Here is a 21,538-nt window from a genome sequence, read left to right as displayed (position 1 = left end):
TATATTGTAACCTGATGGGCTGACTGCCCTATATTATGCAAATTGACTCTTCAGAGAAAGAGAGGACTTGAACTCTATAGCGCCACCTGTTGGTAGTAGCGACCCTACAAGTCACAATCAACCCTTTAACGAGTCTTGTAATATAACTTAGGATAAATATTATGCACTTCATCTTATTAAGCCCTTAACGACCGCCGATACACCTTTTAACGGCGGTAGTTAAGGTTACTTAAACCAGAGCACTGTTAATTAACGGCGCTGTGGAAAAAGTGTATAGTGCCCCCCAGAGTCAGATTTTCTCAGGGGTATCGGCTGCCGGGGGTAGCCAAGACACCAGAGAACATGATTCGGTTTAGTTTTTACCGACACTGCTTTTGCGATCGACGGTATTAATCGTATAACGGCGACCGCAAAAAAGACGCGATTTTGCATTTACTCTCTCTTTCCTCTCATGTGATAGCACATCAGAGGAGAGAGAAATAGGGTCCCTGATCTCCCCCGGTGGTCCTCGGGCCCACCTGCATCCTCCGGAAGGCGCCACCATCTTCTTCCGGGAAGAAAGTGACGGGTGCATACGCAGTGCGCCCACCGAATCTGCCGCCGGCAGGTTCCATTCATTCATTCAAAATACATTTTGATCACTGTGATAAATCCTATCAGAGTGATCAAAATGAAAAAAATAGTAAATAACCCCCCCTTTATCACCCCCTTAGTTAAGGTAATACAATGAAATAAAGAAAATATATTTATTTTCATTTTTCCATTAGGGTTAGGGTTGGAATTAGGGTTAGGGCTGGAATTAGGGCTAGGATTACGGTTAGGGTTGGGATTAGGGTTAGGATTAGGTTTAGGGTTGGGATTAGGGTTAGGGGTGTGTTGGGGTTAGGGTTGGAGCTAGAATTGATGGGTTTCCACTATTTAGGCACATCAGGGGGTCTCCAAACGCGACATGGTGCCACAATTGATTTCAGCCAATTTTGCGTTCAAAAAGTCAAATGGTGCTCCCTCCCTTCCCAGACGTGTGCCCAGTGGTTTACCCCAACATATGGGGCATCAGCGTACTCAGGACAAATTGCACACCAACTTTGGGGGTCTAATTTCTCCTGTTACCCTTGGGAAAATAAAAAAACATTGGGGGCTAAAAAATCACTTTTGTGGAAAAAAAATAACAGATTTTTTATTTTAACGGCTCTGCGTTATAAACTTCTGTGAGGCACTTGGGAGTTCAAAGTGCTCACCACACATCTAGATAAGCTCCTTACGGGATATAGTTTCCAAAATGGGGTCACTTGTGGGGGGTTCTACTGTTTAGGCACATTAGGGGATCTGCAAACGCAACATGGCGCCTGCAGAACATTCCATCAAAGTCTGCATTCCAAAACGGCACTCCTTCCCTTTCGAGCTCTCTCATGCACCCAAACTGTGGTTCCCCCCACATATAGGGTATCAGCATACTCAGGACAAATTGCACAACAACTTTTGTGGTCCAATTTCTCCTGTTACCCTTGTGTTTGGTGTTAGTTTCCAAAATGGGGTCACTTGTTGGGGGTGTTCACTGTTTAGGCACATCAGGGGCTCTCCAAACGCAACATGGCATCCGATCTCAATTCCAGTCAATTCTGAATTAAAAAAGTGAAATGGCGCTCCTTCCGTTCCAAGTCATGCCATGCGCCCAAACAGTGGTTTACCCCCACATATGGGGTATTGGCATATTCAAGAGAAATTTCACAACAAATTTTGTGGTTCATTTTCTCTTTTTACACTTGTGAAAATAAAAAAAATTGCTTCTGAAGTAAAATGTTTGTAAAAAAAAAAGTTAAATGTTAATTTTTTCCTTCCACATTGCTTCAGTTCTTGTGAAGCACGTAAAGGGTTAATAAACTTCTTGAATGTAGTTTTGAGCACCTTGAGGGGTGCAGTTTTTAGAATGCTGTCACTTTTGGGTATTTTCTGTCATATTGACCTCTCAAAGTGTCTTCAAATGTGATGTGGTCCCTAAAAAAATGATTTTCTAAATTTTGTTGTAAAAATGAGAAATCGCTGAAGAATTTTTAACCCTTATAACTTCCTAACAAAAAAAAAAATTTGGGTTCCAAAATTGTGCTGATGTAAAGTAAACATGTGGGAAATGTTATTTATTAACTATTTTGTGTGACATATCTCTCTGATTTAAGGGCATAAATATTAACTTTGAAAATTGCAAAATTTTAAAAATTTTCGCCATATTTGCGTTTTTTTTCAGAAATAAACTCAAGTCATATCGAAGAAATTTTACAACTAACATGAAGTAAAATATGTCACGAAAAAACAATCCCAGAATCAGCGGGATCCGTTAAAGCGTTCCAGAGTTATAACCTCATAAAGTGACAGTGGTCAGAATTGTAAAAATTGGCCTGGTCATTAAGCTGCAAATCACCATCTCTGACAAATAAAATATATGTTATGCGAAACGCATGTCTGGCGCAATGGGCGTTCTGTTATTCGGTCTTTATTTTTCACATTTTCTTACGTGTGCCTGTATCTGGTTCTACTTATTGCAATGTAATTTGTTGTTGTACATTTTGTACACAATTAACTTTAATAAAGTTTACTGTGGCCGCCAGGTATTTTGCCTTGTTCTATTTTTCCTGTGTGTGTGTTTAAAATATCTTGTTTTAGTGTACATTAATTATGGATTTATCTTGGTCTTATCCATGCCTTTTCATTAGTTTGGGGTTTGAATTTTGCATGTATCTGTTTGTTACTTTTGAGACCATTTGCAATGTTTATGTTACAAATCAGGAGCATAATGGCCTACAGAGAATTTTTATTTTATAGGGAAAACTAAAAACATGTACTCAATTGCAAGTAGTCAAATCATAATGTCATCTATCTGAAGTTAATGTGTGCCTCTGATTTTATCCATTTTCTGTTTAAAGATATGCAAGAAAATGGCACTAATAGAGCTGTACTGCGTGAATGTCTGAGCTTTAACCCTTTCAGGACCTATGACGTAGCAGTATGTCATAGGTCATGTCCCGACACTTGATGTGGGCTCCGGCACTGAGCCCGCATCTTTTCAGGCACCTAACAGCTGATTTGATCAGCCGTCATGTGCCCCTAACAGCCGCAGGTGAAATCTCAATCTACCTGTGACTGTTGACATGTTAAATGTCGCTGTTAATCTTTTACAGAGTCAATTAACTTGCGCTTACCAGAAGTGTGTTACAAATCCCGCCCATTGGAGCCCATGTCACATGGTCACGGGACGCCGATGGGTTGGAATAACAGCTGGGGGTCTGTAGGAGACGCCCTTGCTTGTCTTAGAAGATCTCCTATGAAAGCCAGCCCGTTGTCGCACCATGAAAGAGTTAAAGAACCTTATTATGGCACTTATAGAAAAGTATGGAGACCTACTATGCTTACACATGCCAAGGATAAATATATGCCATAAAATGCAGAACAAAAACAGCATTTTAATTCTAGCCACAGTTGATATAACCACTCATGCAATTTTTTTTATATACGTGCTTTAATGACATATGACAAGAAACATCTTACCATCCAAGCTGTAACAAAGTCTCCCATCCATGTTCCAACTGCTGCAACCTTCATAAAGCTCTCATTCCTGATGCCCATAAATTCAGTTATAATATAAGGGCTGTGGGGAATAAAATCACATGGTCATAAATCTGTATTAGAAAAATACTGATGTTCCAAAAAACTGCAAGTGAACTATATTCTGGACTGGGTTCTTCTTCCTATAATTTAATATACTGTAACTATACAAAATAGACCTTTTTTTAAAATTAAACATTAAACTCTTTTGTCTTTAAAAAAGTAAAGCCCAACATAACATGGAAAGGCCACCGCCGCCCCTCCCCCCCTCTAGACAGCTCGCATTATATCAACAGCATGATCTGTACTGCTCCAGTAAGCTGGTGCCGCCAGCGCATGCGCAGTAGCAGCTCTTGGATTACAGCAGCAGACAACGATAGCTACTGCACAGGTGTGGTGGGTGCCATTTTCAAATTGATTTTTTTCTTCTAGCTGAATGACCTGAAAAAAAATGTATTATTGGCACACAAAACATGCAATTTTGCTGTAGAGCAGATGCCATGGCTGACACACTGCCTGTAGAAGGGTTTTTTTCTTCTTTTTTAAGTATATACAGTTATTCATTATGCAAACTAGGGGGCAGGTGACTGAGGGATAAATGACCTGTCAGCAGTCTAAATTATGAATATCTAATCAGAGCACTACATACATGAACCCCGCCTTAGGACACGAGCATATCATTAACACAAAACTGAAAATAAAGATTAAAGAACAACCACAACACGGATTTCAACAACCAAGGCATCATTTTATTCAGCATAATGGTGCCGACCTGACACTGTCAGTAGGTTACTGTGCACAATCCTGCTGACAGGTTCCCTTTAAAGGAAACCTGTCATCTAATTAATGCTGCTAACATTGGCTGCACTATTGCAACATTTCGGAGTATAAAATAAAATTAATAGCCGCAGTTGCCAGGCTTCTTATAATCCATATATTTGTCCACATAATATTTAATACATTTTCCAAAAAAAATAGACAGAGATGAATCAATCCAACCAGGTTATTTCAGAGTGAAATAAAATCTCTATGAGGTGAATGCTAAATGCCCCATTTTCACATGCCATATCCAGAATTCTAGCATCTATCTACTGTGATATTATATCTTTCAAGAAAGGCATCCAGGCTACTCTGGTTCACAAATCATCCATCACATCATCATGACAGTCTGACAATGAGGAAAATGTATAACACGTGGTGAATGGGTGGATGCTAAACTTGGTGTATTGTTAGATTGTCCTGTCTGATTTACACCACTTATTAGTTGACTTTGTTGTTACCAATATTTAAGCCAAAATATTGGCACAATTATGGTACTTTGCTTTATAAAACTAAGCCCTACTCTCTAAACCACGCCCACTTGCATAATGAGGGACAAAAGATGTCTGACACTTACAGTAAGTGTCGTGTAACGCATATTTGCATTGTTAATGTCATCCGAGTGTGGTCTGATTTTTTTAACAGACCCACAGACTTGCATTGCCAATTTTTATTCCACACTCAGATCATAATTGGACATGCTTCCAATTTCTTATCTCTGACCCCTTGGTCTGAGTAAAAAATTGGACATGATCACAGCCTCATAGAATATCAAAGGTATAAGTGCTATCCATGAAAACTACAGATAGCATTTGTATGAGAAAATCAGCCATGTGCACGAGCCCTTACTCTTACTACTTAAGCAAAGTTAACCAACAGGGCTGATGCACATACCAATTTCAATTTCTATGTAAGTTGTGATGCAGTGACTCCTGTTATAGCTAGGGGGCACTGTATAGGCTCCCCAGGACATACATGCAGGCGTTTCCTTTATTGTGATGGGGAAACAGTGACTGGCAGAGTTGTAAATGGCCGATATGTATCACAGGGGTGGGTGGCCCTGTGATGGAATCCTGGGCGTGTTTTGTTCAGCAGATCTACTGTTGAGGGTGTTTGCTATACATTGGGAGGCTTCCAGGTGACTTGGAGAGATGTGTGGGTCCAGTCACCTACATACCCACCCAAGGGGATGTGTCTGAACACCCAAGATAAAGCCTGTGTGTGTGGCTGTGCGTTTGAGGGCCTGCAGTGAGGTCATGACCATGTGATCCATACCTCACCTGTGGGTGTGGTTATGAGCTACATAATGAGACCAGGGTGGGTCAGATGGGGGAGAGTGTATGGACCTGATTGTACCGTGTGTAAGGTCCTGGAAGGCCTATGTGTTGGAAGGTGTGCTACCTTCCTGAAGAGCACATGGTAAGGCTTCGGACCTGGTGGCTTGTGTGTTGGACGGTTCCAAGTGGGGACAGACATCCTGAACAGCACACGGAGAGGCCGTGTTTGCAGAGTCTGTGAAGGCACTGCATTTGGGGGAGCTACCTTCCGTCTGAGAATTTGGACTGTCGGTAGTGCACTGGTCACAATGACGGTGATCCCAGTTCGGCAGCTTCCTCGGGAACCAGGACTGACAGGAGGTCAGTCTGAGGAGCAGGAGATCCAGGAAGGTAACCAGAGTGGTGGAAAATGTATGCATTGACAAAGGTCAGTTAATGAACGGTGCGGTCACCCATGGGAACTGAACGGAGTGTGGACCAGTGTTGTGAATTCGCTTTCTGGCCTACCTCTGGTTACTGGAGGTAATGGTGTTGATCTGATTGACAGAGGCTTGCCACCTGATAATGAGGACGACGATGGGAGATCTGGGGTTTCAGACTGGATTTAAGACAGCCAACTCCCTCTATCCCTGCTGGTGATTTTTTCCTGCCTCCTGAGGTCTTAGCTGAGCATGTAGGCACTGAGCTGGAAACTAAGTGTTCTTTTGCTATTCTGTTCACATTTGATCTGGTTTTGTCTATTTCAGTTTTGTGTGGGTTAGCCAGCTCTGGCTGGGGCTGTGCTGAATCACCATCCATATGTTACGGCTTGTGCCAGTTTGTTTTTGTCCCTTATTAGATTGGCCTCTTTTTGCTCTGCTTTCAGAATATACCAGAGTGCTGATATAGTGGGCGAAGTCGTGCGACTTCAGTATTTTTGCACCAGACGTGTTGGACCTTTTTGCAGGGTTTTTTGCGTGATTGCAGACAGTGTCTTTCCTTTCCTATCCTATCTAGACAGTTTGGGCCCCATCATTTGCTCAGTCTATTTTCTGCCTGTGTTTGTGTTTTCATCTTGTCTTACCGACAATATTGGGGGCTATTTCTTTGGGGTTCTACTCCGGGGCAGTTTAGATTTCACTTTTCTTGCTTTAGGCCTAGTTAGTTCTCCAGTTGTGTCGAGGCATCTAGGATCATCGTAGGCACGCTCCACGGCTACTGCTAGTTGTGTGGATAAGATCAGGGGTCTGCAATCCGCTTAGTTACCAACCTCTCTGTTTTTCTGTGGTTTAGCTTGGGCTTGCTCTCCTCCTCGGTGACCCAATCATAACAGAATTACCAGCCAAACCGCAGACTCTAGGGTACTCAAAAGAAGGAAATAATTGCAAAAAAAAAAAGTCAGAATTTTTTAATATATTTTTTTCCTCTTTTTCTCTGGGGCCGTAGGAGGATTTTTTCTCTAATGGAGACTAAGCAATTGTCTGATCGTGTCGAGCAGCTCGCTGCTGAAGTGTGGGGAATTTCTGCCTATCTCGCTCAATCATCTGCTGTAGAACCAAAGATCCCTACTCCTGATGTGTTTTCTGGGGATCGGTCTAAATTTTTGAATTTTAAGATAAATTGTAAACTATTTTTTGCTTTAAAACCTAACTCATCGGGGAGCTCTGTGCAGCAGGTTAAAATTGTCATCTACCTGCTGCGCGTCAATCCCCAGGATTGGGCTTTTTCTTTGACTCCTGGAGATCCTATTCTGGCTAATGTGGATGCATTTTTTCAAGCCCTGGGGTTGTTGCATGATGAACCTAATGCTATTGATCAAGCTGAGAAAAGCTTATTGGCATTGAACCAAGGTCGGGATTCTGCAGAGTTATACTGTCAAAAATTCCAAAAGTGGGCAGTCCTTACTAAATGGAATGATGATGCCCTAGCAGCTCTCTTTCGGAAGGGTCTGGCAGAAACCATAAAAGATGTTATGGTGGGATTTCCTGTCCCCTCTGGTCTTGACGACTCTATGTCATTGGCCATTCAAATTGATCGACGTTCACCTTAACATAAAACTACACGAGAGGCGGAGCCGCCTTTCAAATGAACTTCTGAACCCATGCAATGTGATAGGGTCTTGTCTAGGGCGCAACATCAAGAGTTTAGAAGGCGTAATAAGTTGTTTTTTTTTGTGGGGACACCTCTCATACTATTTCTGTCTGCCGTAAATGAGAAAAGCGTTTTGCTCACGCATTTGCTGTGGGCAGTGTACAGCCTAAGTTCCTTTTGGCGGTTACCTTGATTTGCTCCTTGTCTACATTTTCTGCTAAGGCTTTTGTTGATTCAGGAGCAGCTTTGAATCTGATGGATTTTGACTTTGCCAAACGTTGTGGTTTCCCCATGGTACCCCTGCGGACTCCTATCCCTTTGAGGGGTATTGATGCTTCTCCTGGCGGAGAATAAACCCCAGTTTTGGACCCAGGTGATAATGCGGGTCGCCTCGGAGCACCAAGAGAATTGTAAATTTTTGGTGTTGCACAATTTGCATGATATTATTGTACTGGGTTTTCCTTGGTTGCAAACCCATAATCCTGTTTTGGATTGGAAATCTGTGTCTGTGGTGAGTTGGGGTTGTCAATGTGTTCTTAGTGACATTCCTGTTCTCTCCACCTCTCTCCAGTCTCATGATACTGACTATTTGGCCGATTTTTCTGATGTATTTAGTGAGAGTAAGTCCGCGTCTTTGCCTTCTCATATGAGTTATGACTGTGCAGTTGAGTTAATGCCCGGTTGTAAATTTCCCAAGGGTCGGCTTTTCAACTTATCGGTACCTGAACATGATGCTACACGATCTTATATCAAGGAGTCGTTGGAGAAGGGTCATATCAGACCATCCTCTTCACCTTTAGGTGCTGGTTTTTTGTGGCCAAGAAAGATGGCTCATTAAGGCCATGTATTGACTATCGTTCCCTTAACAAAATCACTGTTAAATATCAGTACCCGTTACCCCTGATTTCTGATTTATTTTCCAGAGTTAAAAGTGCTTGTTGGTTTACCAAACTTGACCTCAGGGGGCATATAATCTTATTTGCATCAAGCACGTGGATGAATGGAAGATGGCGTTTAATACCCCGGAGGGACATTTTGAGTACCTGGTGATGCCTTTTGGGCTCACTAATGCCCCTTCTGTCTTCCAATCTTTCATGAACGATATTTTCCAGGACTTTGTGGATAAGTTTTTGATCATTTATCTGGATGATATTTTGATCTTTTCCAGTGATTGGGATTCTCATGTGGAACATGTCCGGACTGTGTTCTGGATTTTGAGGTAAAATTCCCTGTATGTTAAGGGATTGAAGTGCCTCTTTGGTGTACAGAGGATTTTGTTTTGGGATTCATTTTGTCCCCGTCTGCTATTGAAATGGACCCGGCCAAGGTACAGGCGATTTATGATTGGGTTCAGCCCACTTCTCTGAAGGCTCTCCAGAAGTTTTTGGGTTTTGCTAATTTCTACCATAAATTTAAAAGTAATTTTTCTGGTATTGTTAAACCACTGACTGATCTGACCAAAAAGGCGCTGATGTGGTGAATTGGTCTCCAGAGACAGTCTCGGCATTTCAGGAGCTTAAGTGGAGATTCACTTCTGCTCCGGTTCTACGGCAACCTGATGTCTCACTCCCATTTCAGGTGGAGGTAGATGCTTCTGAGATTGGTGCAGGAGCCGTTTTGTCTCAAAGAGATCCGGTGACTGCTAAAATGAATCCCTGTGCCTTCTTTTCTCGAAAATTCTCCCCATCTGAATGTAACTATGAAGTGGGGAATCGGGAATTGTTGGCCATGAAATGGGCATTTGAAGAGTGGAGACATTGGTTGGAGGGAGCTAGACATCAAGTTGTGGTCCTCACCGACCACAAGAATTTGATTTATCTTGAATCAGCAAAACGCTTGAATCTTAGATAGACTAGGTGGGCCTTGTTTTTCACGCATTTTAATTTTGTGGTCTCTTTTCTTCCGGACACTAAGAATGTTAACACGGACACTGTTTCTAGGAGTTTCTTTGCGGATTCTCTTGATGTGACCGAGCCTACTACCATTCTAAGTGAGGGTGTAGTTCTTTCCGCCATCTCACCCGATTTGAGACGTGCCCTGGAGGAATTTCAGGAGTACAAACCTGATCGATGCCCTATGGGAAGATTGTATGTCCCTGACCAGTGGAGAAGAGTAATGTCTGAAATTCATTGCTCCGCATTAGCTGGTCATCCAGGTATTTTTGGTACCAGAGGTTTGGTGAGTCGGTCTTTTTGGTGGCCTGCTTTATCTCGTGATGTCAGGAATTTTGTGCAGTCCTGTGGGACTTGTTTTCGGTCCAAGCCCTGTTCTCGTGGTTTGTTGATGCCCCTGCCAGTGCCCAGGAGGCCATGGACCCATACCTCAATGGATTTTATTTCTGATCTCCCTGTCTCTCAGAGAATGACTGTTATCTGGGTGATCTGTGATAGATTTTCTAAGATGGTCCATCTTGCACCACTACCAAAGTTGCCATCTTCTTCTGAGTTGGTGCCCTTGTTTTTACAACAAGTGGTTCATTTGCACAGGATTCCTGAGATCATTGTGTTGGACAGAGGAGTCCAGTTTGTTTACAGATTTTGGAGAGCTTTTTGTTCCAAACTGGGAATTCAGTTATCTTTCTCCTCTGCATTTCATCCTCAGACCAATGGGCAGACTGAGAGAACAAACCAGACTTTGGAATCCTATTTGATATGTTTCATATCTGCTGATCAAGATGACTGGGTCTCATATTTGCCCTTGGCTGAATTCGCGATAAACAATAGGGCTAGTTCTGCCTCTTTGATGTCTCTATTTTTCTGTAACTTTGGGTTTCATCCTCCATTTCCTTTGGGGCAGGTGGAAGCTTCGGCCTGCCAAGTGTGGATTCTGTGTTAGAGAGAATGCAGCAGATTTGGGACCAAGTAGTGGATAAGTTGTCTGACTCTCAGGAAAAGGCCCAACGGTTTTCCAACCGGCATAGGACCATTGGTCCCCGGTTTAAAGTGGGTGATATGGTTTGGTTGTCATCAAAAAATATTCCTATATTCCTATGAAGGTTGCGTCTCCAAAATTCAAGCCAAGGTTCATTGGACCTTATAAAATTTTGGAAATCCTTAACCCCATTTCTTTCCGATTGGCTTTCCAGTTACGTTTAAGATTCATAACGTTTTTCATAAATCTTTGTTGAAAAGGTTTGTGGAGCCAGTAGTTCCCATGGCGGCGCCCCCTGACCCTGTATTGGTTAAGGATAATTTGGAGTATGAGGTAGAGAAGATATTGGATTCTCGTCTGGCTAGACGGAGACTCCAGTACTTGTTCAAGTGGAAAGGTTATGGCCAGGAGGATAATTTTTGGGTCTCTGCTTCTGACATTCATGCCAAGAGATTGGTTCGTGCTTTTCACCGGGCCCATCCTGATTGGCCTGGTGGCGTGGATGAGGGTTCGGTGACCCCTACTCAAGGAGGGGAACTGTTGTGAATTCTCTTACTTCTGAGTCAGTGCTCTCTCTGGTGGTTACTGTGGGTAGTGGAGCTGGCCGAATTGACAGAGGTCTGCCACCTGATGATGATGATTGGAAATCTGGGGTTACTGATTGGGAGTATTTAAGTGAGCAGGCTTTCCTCAATTGTTGCTGGTGATTAGTTCTTCCAGTGCAACTTGAGGACTGCTGTCTCCTGCCTGATCCTGCATTTTTCAGCTAAGTTGTTAATTTGCTAATCCTTTGCTTCTGATCTGGTTTTGCCTCTTTCTGCTTTGCTGTGCGGGTTCAGCGTGCTCCCTGCTGGGGCCGTGCTGGACCCCACTCCATATGTTACAGCTTGTGTCAGTTTGTTCAGTCCCCTGTTATATTAGTCTCTTTTGCTTTGTTGCCAGTTTACACCAGAATGCTGATATAGTGGGGGAGAGGTCGGGAGACCTCAGTGTTTTTGTACATCAGACGTGTTGGATTTTTTAGGGTTTTTGCATGATTGCAGACAGTGTCTTTCCTTTCCTATCCTATCTAGACAGTTTGGGCCCCATCATTTGCTCAGTCTATTTTCAGCCTGTGTTTGTCCCTCATCTGGTCTCACCGACAATATATGTTTGGGGGCTATTTCTTTGGGGATCTACTCCGGGGCAGTTTAGATTTCACCTTTCTTGCTTTAGGCCTAGTTAGTTCTCCGGCTGTGTTGAGGCGTCTAGGGCATCGTAGGTATGCTCCATGGCTACTGTTAATTGTGTTGTTAGGATTAGGGGTCTGCAATTCGCTAAGTGACCAACCTTTCTGGTTTCCTGGTGGCCTAGCCTATTCCTGCCATCCTCCTCGGTGACCTGTTCATAATATATGGGTTTGTCATTTTACTATTCAGTTTTATTTTTCAGAAAGATAATACTAAAATCCGGCAAATAAGAAAATATTCCACTTTGTTCTGCTTCATATTGTAAGACAAGTCATACTATGGTAATACGTGAAATATTAAGACTGTGCCAACAATATTTACATTTTTACACTCTTCATAAATTCATAATTCTGGATATATGGTCTTATTTTTATTTCCAGTTTGTGTTTTCACATTGGTTGCTTAAAAATATATTGACTTAGAAGCGGAAACAGTTTCTGTTGATGTTTCTATGCGTTTTCTCTTCAGTCTGCCAGCTGTTTCATTTGTTATTTCCTACATTAATATGGAGTTTTATGCCTTGCTGCCGGCCAGAATGATATTCATTTAAGAACTATAAAATGTCCAAGTATCCATAATACAACCAACAGCCTCTATTTATCACCGCTTGCATTTGGAAACAGATCTATGTTAAGTTAGACACTGCATAGGCAGCCCTGTATTTTCATGGAGCCAACAACCTGTCCTGGGGGACCATGTGAACAAACAAATAGTTCTCTACTAAAACAACACTTGTTTTATGTTTTGTTTGCCATCCAGATTGTTTCTTGCAAACTAATAAAATATGAGCAATGTTCCCATCCTGAGACACTATCAGGTAATATACAACTGATTGCCAAAACACTGAGGGAAAAAGGAAATATGAGAGAGAGATGGAGATTTTAGTACATGCAGCTCAGCCAATACTCATTAGCACCAAAATAAATAATTAACCCTTTCGTGCCAGACCCCATTTTCACCTTCGTGATTAGGTCAATTTTTTCAATTCTGACCAGTGTCACTTTATGAGGCAATAACTCTGGAACACTTCCCAGTGATTCTGAAAATATTTTTTCATGATAAATTGTACTTCATGTTTAGTGATAAATTTAGGATGATATTTTTGTTTATATTTGTGAAAATATCGGAAGTTTTAGCAAATTTTTTTAATTTTGAAACCTGTAATTCTTATGCCCTTAAACCAGAGAGTTATGCAATACAAAACAGTTAATAAATAACATTTCCCACATATCTAATTTACATTGGCATAATTTTTGAAACATAATTTTGTTTTGTTAGGAAGTTAGAATTATTAAAAGTTAATTAACAATTTCTAATTTTTCCAACAAAATTTACAAAACCATTTTTTTAGAGACCACATCACGTTGGAAGTGACTTTGACGGGCCTATATGACAGAAAATAACCAAACGTGACACAATTCTAAAAACTGCACCCCTCAAACTGCTCAAAACCACATTCAAGAAGTTTATTAACCCTTCAGGTGCTTCACAGGGATTAAAGCAATGTGGAACAAAAAAATTAACATTTTAATGTTTCAAGCAAAAATGTTATTTTAGCCCCAAATTTTTCATTTTCACAAGTGTAACATGAGAAACTGGACCCCAAAATTTGTTGTGTAATTTCTCATGAGTAGGCCGGGGGTCAGAAGGGAAAGAGCACCATTTGAATTTTGGAATGCAAAATTGACTAGAATCCAGGGCTGATGCCATGCCGCTTTTGGAGTGCCCTTGATGTTCTGAAACCCCCATGAGTGACCACATTTTTTAAACTAGAACCCTCAAGCAATTTATCTAGATGTGTGGTGAGAACCTTGAACCCCCAGGTGCTTCACAGAATTGTATAATGCTGAGCCGTGAAAATAAAATAAATCACATTTTTCCTACAAAAATATTGATTTAGCCCCAAATACTTTAATTTCACAAAGGTAACAGGAGAAAATGGACAATTCAATTTGTTTTGCAATTTCTCCTGAGTACGTCAATACCCCATATGTGGTGAAAAACTAGTGTTTGGGGGCAGGGCAGGGTTCAGAAGGGAAGGCGCACTACTTGACTTTTGAAATGCAAAATTGGCTGCAATTGACAGCGGACACCATGTCACATTTCCAGAGCCCCTGATGTGCCTAAGCAGTGGAAACCCCATATAATTGACCCTATTTTGGAAACTACACCCCTCAAGAAATGTATCTAGATGGGTGGTGAGCACCATTAAGCCCCAGGGGCTTTTTCCCAGAAAAATTTTGTTTTAGCTCCAATTTTATTTTCACAAGAGTAACAGGCAAAAATAGACCCCAAAATTTGCTGTGCAATTTCTCATGAAGACGCCAATACACCATAAGTGGTAGAAAACTACTGCTTGGGTGCATGGCAGGGCTTGGAAGGGAAAGAGCACCATTTGACTATTGGAATGTAAAATTGGCTAGAATCAATAGCAGACACCATATCCGTTTGGAGAGCCCCTAACGGGCCTAAACAGTGGGACCCCCAATTTTGAAAAGTAGACACCTCATGGAATTTTTATAGACATATGGTGAGCGTCTTTAACCCCCAGGAGCTTCACAGAATTTTATAACGTTGAGCCGTGAAAATAAAAGATCACATTTTTCCCACAAAAATGATGTTTTAGCCCCAAATTTTTTATTTTCACAGTGGTATTAGGAGAAAATGGACCTCAAAATTTGTTGTGCAATTTCTCCTGAGTACACTGATATACCATATGTGGTGGAAAACCTAAACAGCGGAAACCCCCAACAAGTGACCCCAATTCGGAAACTACACCTCTTGAGTAATTCATCTGCTGTTGTGATGACCATCTTGATACCGAAGCCACCTTACAGAATTGTAAAATATTGAGATGTGAAAATGAAATGAGTATGCCAATACCCCATATGTGGTTGTAAACTACATTTCAGCCACAGTACAAATGCTCAGAAGTTAAGGAGCAAGATATTGGAGAGTAGGTTTTAATGGAATCGTTTGCAGAGCCGCTAAGTGACCCCATTTTGGAAATTACACCCCTCTGGGAATTCATCTACAGGTGAAGTGACCATTTTCACCCCATGGATGATTTCCAGAAACAAGCACGAGGTGGATCTTTTAGAGCAAATATTACAAATATGCCATTGTAGTGTCCAATATATTGTGAACAGTTTGTGTCTCTGGAAACATCCACCTTGGAAATTGTCAAGCGACCTCTACTCAAATGTGTCATTCACTAAATAAAACATATGATTGAATGACAAAATTGGATAAATTAATAGAGTTTAACAACGTGGTTCTGTGTGGAAGATTTTAAAGCAGTCAGGAAGGCATATGTCTGGTAATGATGAGCAATATAGGCAATAATAGCAGGTATCAATCATGCCTCATTCCTTTCTTGGTACACACACATCTATTCTGGGGGTTCTTTTTGTTTGTGTTTCTGGAATGAGTGAAATAAAATGTAGCTCAGTTTTCTTTTGACATCTTCAGATTCTAATGGATGACCGGGGGCCAAAATTTGCAAAAACAAGATTTTCAATGACCTTTTCCTGTAAATTCAGGAAAGTATCAGAATCTTCTGTTTATTGGATAAAACATAATTATATATGGCCAACTAAAACAACTAAATTACTAACTTTTTGCATGAGGTATATGATTTTCTTGATACCAGATATGGCTGTAGAATCCGATTTGCAAGTTCCACAACCCGCATGTATTTGTTGTAATCAATGATTGACACAGGTTTTTGCTTTGGAGTAGTAGATCCTAGTTCTACAATAGCCCTTGTGGCACCTGTATGGATCGGGCTGAGGATGAAAATATCTTTCTTATCCTTATACTTGAGTGTTATGATGAGTCACCGAAGGAGGAAAAAACAAAATACTAGCTAAGTCCAGAAAAACCAGAGAGGTTGGCAGCTATCGGATTGCAGACCCCTGAACCTATCCACAACAACTAGCAGTAGCTGTGGGGGGTTCCTACGGTGCCCTAGACCCCTCGATCACAGCCGGAGAACTACATAGCCTAAAGACAGAAAGGGGAAAAACTAAACTGCCCCAGAGCAGACCCCAAAGCAATAGGCAGCCCCCAACATATAATGACGGTGAAGCAAGATGAAAACACTAACACAGACAGAAAGATAGGCTGAGCAAACGATGGGACCCAAGCTAACTAAATAGGACAGGATAGGAAAGCCGCTGTCTGCCATCCGCAAAAACCCTATCCAAAATGTGCCAACCGACTGATAGGAAAAACAGGCCCTGAAGTCGCTAGGCTTCAAAAGACTATATCAGCACTCACGTATATTCTGAAGACAGAGCAAAAGATCAACAGATCAGAGACAAAAATGGAATTCAGCTCACCCCCGGCCGGGGATGGCAGAACTCCCAAAAAACAAGGCAAAACAAAAACAAAACTGAAGTGTACAAAGCAGAGCAGAAAAACTTAGCTTTGAGATGCAGGACTCAGACTGGTCTCCAATAATCCAGCAGGATCACCAGCAAGGCAGAAGGGCGTCGGCTGCCTTATATCCAGTCCTCAATTCCAGCCACCCAGTCATCATCTAGCTGCCCAGGTGTTTGGTAATCAGCCTCACTACCTTCCTTCACCAGAGGAGGGAGTTCATCAGACCTCAACGGTGAAGGGAAAAATGAACTCACAACAGTACCTCCCCCTTGAGGAGGGGTCACCGAACCCTCATCCATGCCACCAGGGCGATCCGGGTGAGCCCAATGAAAGGCACGCACCAATCTTTCGGCATGAATATCAGAGGCAGAGACCCAGGAATTATCCTCCTGACCATAACCCTTCCACTTAACCAAATACTGGAGTCTCCTTCTAGCCAGACGGGAATCCAGCATCTTCTCTACCTCATATTCCATGTTACCTTCAACCAATACAGGGTCAGGAGGTGCCACCACAGGAACTACTGGTTCAACAAACCTCTTCAACAAGGACTTATGAAACACATTATGAATTTTAAATGTGACAGGAAGAGCCAATCGAAAAGAGACCGGATTAATAATCTCCAAAATCTTGTAAGGTCCAATAAATCTAGGCTTAAACTTAGGAGAAGCCACCTTCATAGCGATATTTTTTGATGACAACCAAACCATATCACCCACCTTAAACTGGGGACCAACGGTCCTACGCCGGTTGGAAAACCGCTGGGCCTTTTCCTGGGAGAGAGACAACTTATCCACTACTTGGTCCCAGATCTGGTGCATTCTCTCCACCACAGTGTCAACACCTGGGCAGGCAGAAGGCTCCACCTGCCCTGAAGAAAATCGAGGGTGAAAACCAAAGTTACAAAAAAAGGTGACATCAAAGTGGCAGAACTAGCTCTATTATTTAAAGCAAATTCGGCCAAGGGCAAAAATGAAACCCAATCATCCTGATCGGCAGAAATAAAACATCTCAAATACGACTCCAAAGTCTGGTTTGTTCTCTCCGTCTGCCCATTGGGCTGAGGGTGAAACGCAGAGGAGAAGGACAACTGAATTCCCAGCTTGGAACAGAAAGTCCTCCAAAATCTAGACACAAACTGAACTCCTCTGTCAGATACAATGTTCTCAGGAAATCCCGTGCAAGCGAACCACCAGTTGCAAAAACAAGGGCACCAACTCAGAGGAAGATGGCAACTTAGGGAGTGGTACAAGATGGACCATCTTAGAGAATCTATCACAAATCACCCAAATAACAGTCATTCTCTGAGAGACAGGCATATCAGAGATAAAATCCATTGAAATATAGGTCCATGGCCTCCTGGGCACCGGCAAAGGCATCAACAAGCCACTAGAGCGAGAACAAGGTTTAGACCGGGAGCAAGTCCCACAGGACTGCACAAAATTCCTGACATCATGAGACAAGGCGGGCCACCAAAAAGACCGACTAACCAGATCTCTAGTACCAAAAATACCTGGATGACCAGCCAATGCAGAGCAATGAACTTCAGACATCACTCTCTTCCTCCACTGGTCAGGAACATACAACTTTCCACTGGGACAACGCTCAGGTTTGTCCTCCTGAAACTCTTCCAGAGCACGTTTCAAATCGGGCAAGATGGCAGAAAGAACTACCACCTCGCCTAAGATGGTAGCAGGCTTAGTCACAACAGGAGAATCAGCAAGGAAACGCCTAGAGAGGGCATCTGCCTTGACATTCTTAGTGCCCGGAAGAAAAGAGACCACAAAATCAAAACGTGTGAAAAACAAGGCCCACCTAGCCTGTCTAGGATTCAAGCGCTTGGCCGACTCCAGGTAAGTCAAATTCTTGTGGTCAGTAAGGACCACGACTTGGTGTTTGGCTCCCTCCAGCCAATGTCTCCACTCCTCAAATGCCCATTTCATGGCCAACAGTTCCCGATTCCCCACATCATAGTTACGTTCGGATGGGGAGAACTTTCGGGAAAAGAAAGCACAAGGATTCATTTTAGATGTCACAGGATCTTTTTGGGACAACACCGCTCCTGCACCAATCTCAGAAGCGTCCACCTCCACCTGAAACGGGAGTGAGACATCAGGTTGCCGCAAAACCGGAGCAGAAGTGAATCTTCGCTTCAGCTCCTGAAAGGAAGAAACAGCCTCCGGAGACCAATTCAGCACATCAGCACCCTTCCTAGTCAAATCAGTCAATGGCTTGGCAATACCAGAAAAATTAGCTATAAATTTCCGATAAAAATTAGCAAAACCCAAAAACTTCTGAAGGGCCTTCAAAGAGGTGGGCTGAACCCAATCATAAATGGCCTGTACCTTGGCCGGGTCCATTTCAATAGTTGACGGAGACAAAATAAATCCCAAAAATGAAATCCTCTGTACCCCAAAAAGGCATTTCGATCCCTTGACATACAGGGAATTCTCCCTCAAAATCCGGAACACAGTCCGAACATGTTCCACATGAGAGTCCCAATTCTTGGAGAAGATCAAAATATCATCCAGATAGATAATCAAAAATTTATCCACAAAGTCTCGGAATATATCGTTCATGAAGCACTGGAAGACAGAAGGGGCATTAGTGAGCCCAAAAGGCATCACCAGGTACTCAAAATGTCCCTCCGGAGTATTAAACGCCGTCTTCCATTCATCCCCATGTTTAATGCGAATAAGATTATATGCCCCCCTGAGGTCAAGCTTGGTAAACCAGCAAGCACCTTTAACTCTGGAGAATAGATCCAAAATCAGGGGTAACGGATACTGATATTTAACAGTAATTTTGTTGAGGGCACGATAGTCAATACAAGGCCTTAATGAACCATCCTTTTTAGCCACGAAAAAAAAAAACAGCACCTAAGGGTGAAGAGGATGGTCTAATATGACCCTTCTCCAACGACTCCTTAATATAGGATCGCATAGCCTCGTGCTCGGGTACAGATAAATTGAAAAGCCGACCCTTGGGGAATTTACACCGCGGGTTCAGCTGAATTGCACAGTCATAACTCCTATGAGGAGGCAAAGACGCAGACTCATTCTCACTAAATACATCATAAAAGTCAGCCAAATAGTCAGGAACATCGTGCGACTGGGGAGAGGTGGAGAAAACAGGAGCATCACTAAGGGCACACCGACAACCCCAACTCACCACAGACAAAGATTTCCAATCCAGAACTGGATTATGGATTTGCAACCAGGGAAACCCCAGAACAATGGTATCATGCAAATAATGCAACACCAAAAATCTGCAATTTTCTAGATGGTCTGGGGTGACCCGCATTACCACCTGGGTCCAAAACTGAGGTTTATTCTTTGCCAAAGGAGTAGCATCAATACCCCTCAAAGGGATAGGCGTCCGCAGAGGTGTCATAGGAAATCCACAACGTTTAGCAAAATCCAAGTCCATCAGGTTCAGAGCTGCTCCCGAATCCACAAAAGCCTTGGCGGAAAATGTGGACAGGGAGCAGATCAGAGTAATTGCCAGAAGAAACTTAGGTTGAACACCACCCACAGAAAACGTGTGTGCACAACGTTTCTCTCGTTTAGGGCAGACAGAAATAATATGCGAGGCATCTCCACAAAAAAAACACAGCTTATTACACCTTCTGAACTCCTGACATTGCGCCCTAGACAAAACTCTATCACATTGCATGGGTTCAGACATTTGTTCAACAGGTGGCAAGATCTCTCGTGTAGTTTTGCGTTCACGTAAACGTTGATCCACCTGAATGGCTAATGACATAGAATCATTAAGACCAGAGGGAACAGGAAATCCCACCATAGTATATTTTACAGTTTCTGACAAACCCCTCCGAAAGAGGGCTGCCAAGGCACAATCATTCCAGGTAGTAAGGACCGCCCACTTTCGGAATTTTTGACAGTACAACTCTGCCGAATCCCGACCCTGGCTTAATGCCAACAGGGTCTTTTCAGCCTGATCAATAGCATTAGGTTCATCATACAACAACCCCAAGGCTTAAAAAAGTGCGTTCACATTATTCAGAATAGGATCATCAGGTTTCAAAGAAAACGCCCAATCCTGGGGATCGCCGCGCAGCAAAGAGATGACAATTTTAACCTGCTGCGTGTAGTTCCCCGACGAGTTAGGCTTCAAGGCAAAAAATAATTTACAATTATTCTTGAAATTCAAGAATTTAGACCGATCACCAAAAAACACATCAGGAGTATGAATCTTTGGTTCAGCAGCATGTGAATGAGCAAGATAGGCGGAAATTCCCCGCACTTCAGCAGCGAGCTGCTCCACACGATCAGACAATTGCTTCATCTCCCTTGAGAGAAAAATTCCCCCTACGGCCTCAGAGAGGAAAAAATATGCACAAAAAAAAAAAAATTCTGACACTTTTTTTTTCTTTTTCTTTTCTTTTTTTTACAATTCTCTCCTGCTATTGAGTACCCTAGGATCTGCGGTATGGCTGGTGATTCTGTTATGATGAGTCACCGAAGGAGGAAAAAACAAAATACTAGCTAAGTCCAGAAAAACCAGAGAGGTTGGCAGCTATCGGATTGCAGACCCCTGAACCTATCCACAACAACTAGCAGTAGCTGTGGGGGGTTCCTACGGTGCCCTAGACCCCTCGATCACAGCCGGAGAACTACATAGCCTAAAGACAGAAAGGGGAAAAACTAAACTGCCCCAGAGCAGACCCCAAAGCAATAGGCAGCCCCCAACATATAATGACGGTGAAGCAAGATGAAAACACTAACACAGATAGAAAGATAGGCTGAGCAAACGATGGGGCCCAAGCTAACTAAGTAGGACAGGATAGGAAAGCCGCTGTCTGCCATCCGCAAAAACCCTATCCAAAATGTGCCAACCGACTGATAGGAAAAACAGGCCCTGAAGTCGAATAGGCTTCAAAAGACTATATCAGCACTCAGGTATATTCTGAAGACAGAGCAAAAGATCAATAGATCAGAGACAAAAATGGAATTCAGCTCACTCCCGGCCGGGGATGGCAGAACTCCCAAAAAACAAGGCAAAACAAAAACAAAACCGAAGTGTACAAAGCAGAGCAGGAAAACTTAGCTTTGAGACGCAGGAATCAGACTGGTCTCCAAGAATCCAGAAGGATCACCAGCAAGGCAGAAGGGCGTCGGCTGCCTTATATATTAACTAAATAGCAGAATCTTATCCAGGTATAGAAATAGGACAAAAAAATTTCAAAAACTAAATTTGGAAAATGAATAGATCATGCATTACGTTTTAGGATGGCAATACACTGGAAAGAAATAGCAAACAGTAATT

The 21,538-nt window shown here is 42.5% G+C and overlaps 1 protein-coding gene across 2 annotated transcripts in view; it reads right to left on the bottom strand.

Moving 5' to 3' along the window:
* Positions 1-21,538, bottom strand: part of TMEM117 (transmembrane protein 117) — a 456,251-nt gene that overhangs the window by 187,034 nt on the left and 247,679 nt on the right. For both annotated transcript variants that reach the window (XM_073573233.1, XM_073573232.1), the window contains one exon: positions 3,541-3,640. In XM_073573233.1, coding sequence (XP_073429334.1) covers positions 3,541-3,640 — 100 coding nt within the window. The remainder of the gene's footprint in view (positions 1-3,540; positions 3,641-21,538) is intronic.

This window comes from Dendrobates tinctorius, unplaced genomic scaffold (genome assembly GCF_039654945.1).
Source record: "Dendrobates tinctorius isolate UK_male_01 unplaced genomic scaffold, ASM3965494v1 ptg000035l, whole genome shotgun sequence".
Taxonomy (NCBI): domain Eukaryota; kingdom Metazoa; phylum Chordata; class Amphibia; order Anura; family Dendrobatidae; genus Dendrobates; species Dendrobates tinctorius.
The sequence above is the reverse complement of the archived record's forward strand: the minus strand, read 5'-3'. Positions and strand labels throughout refer to the sequence as shown.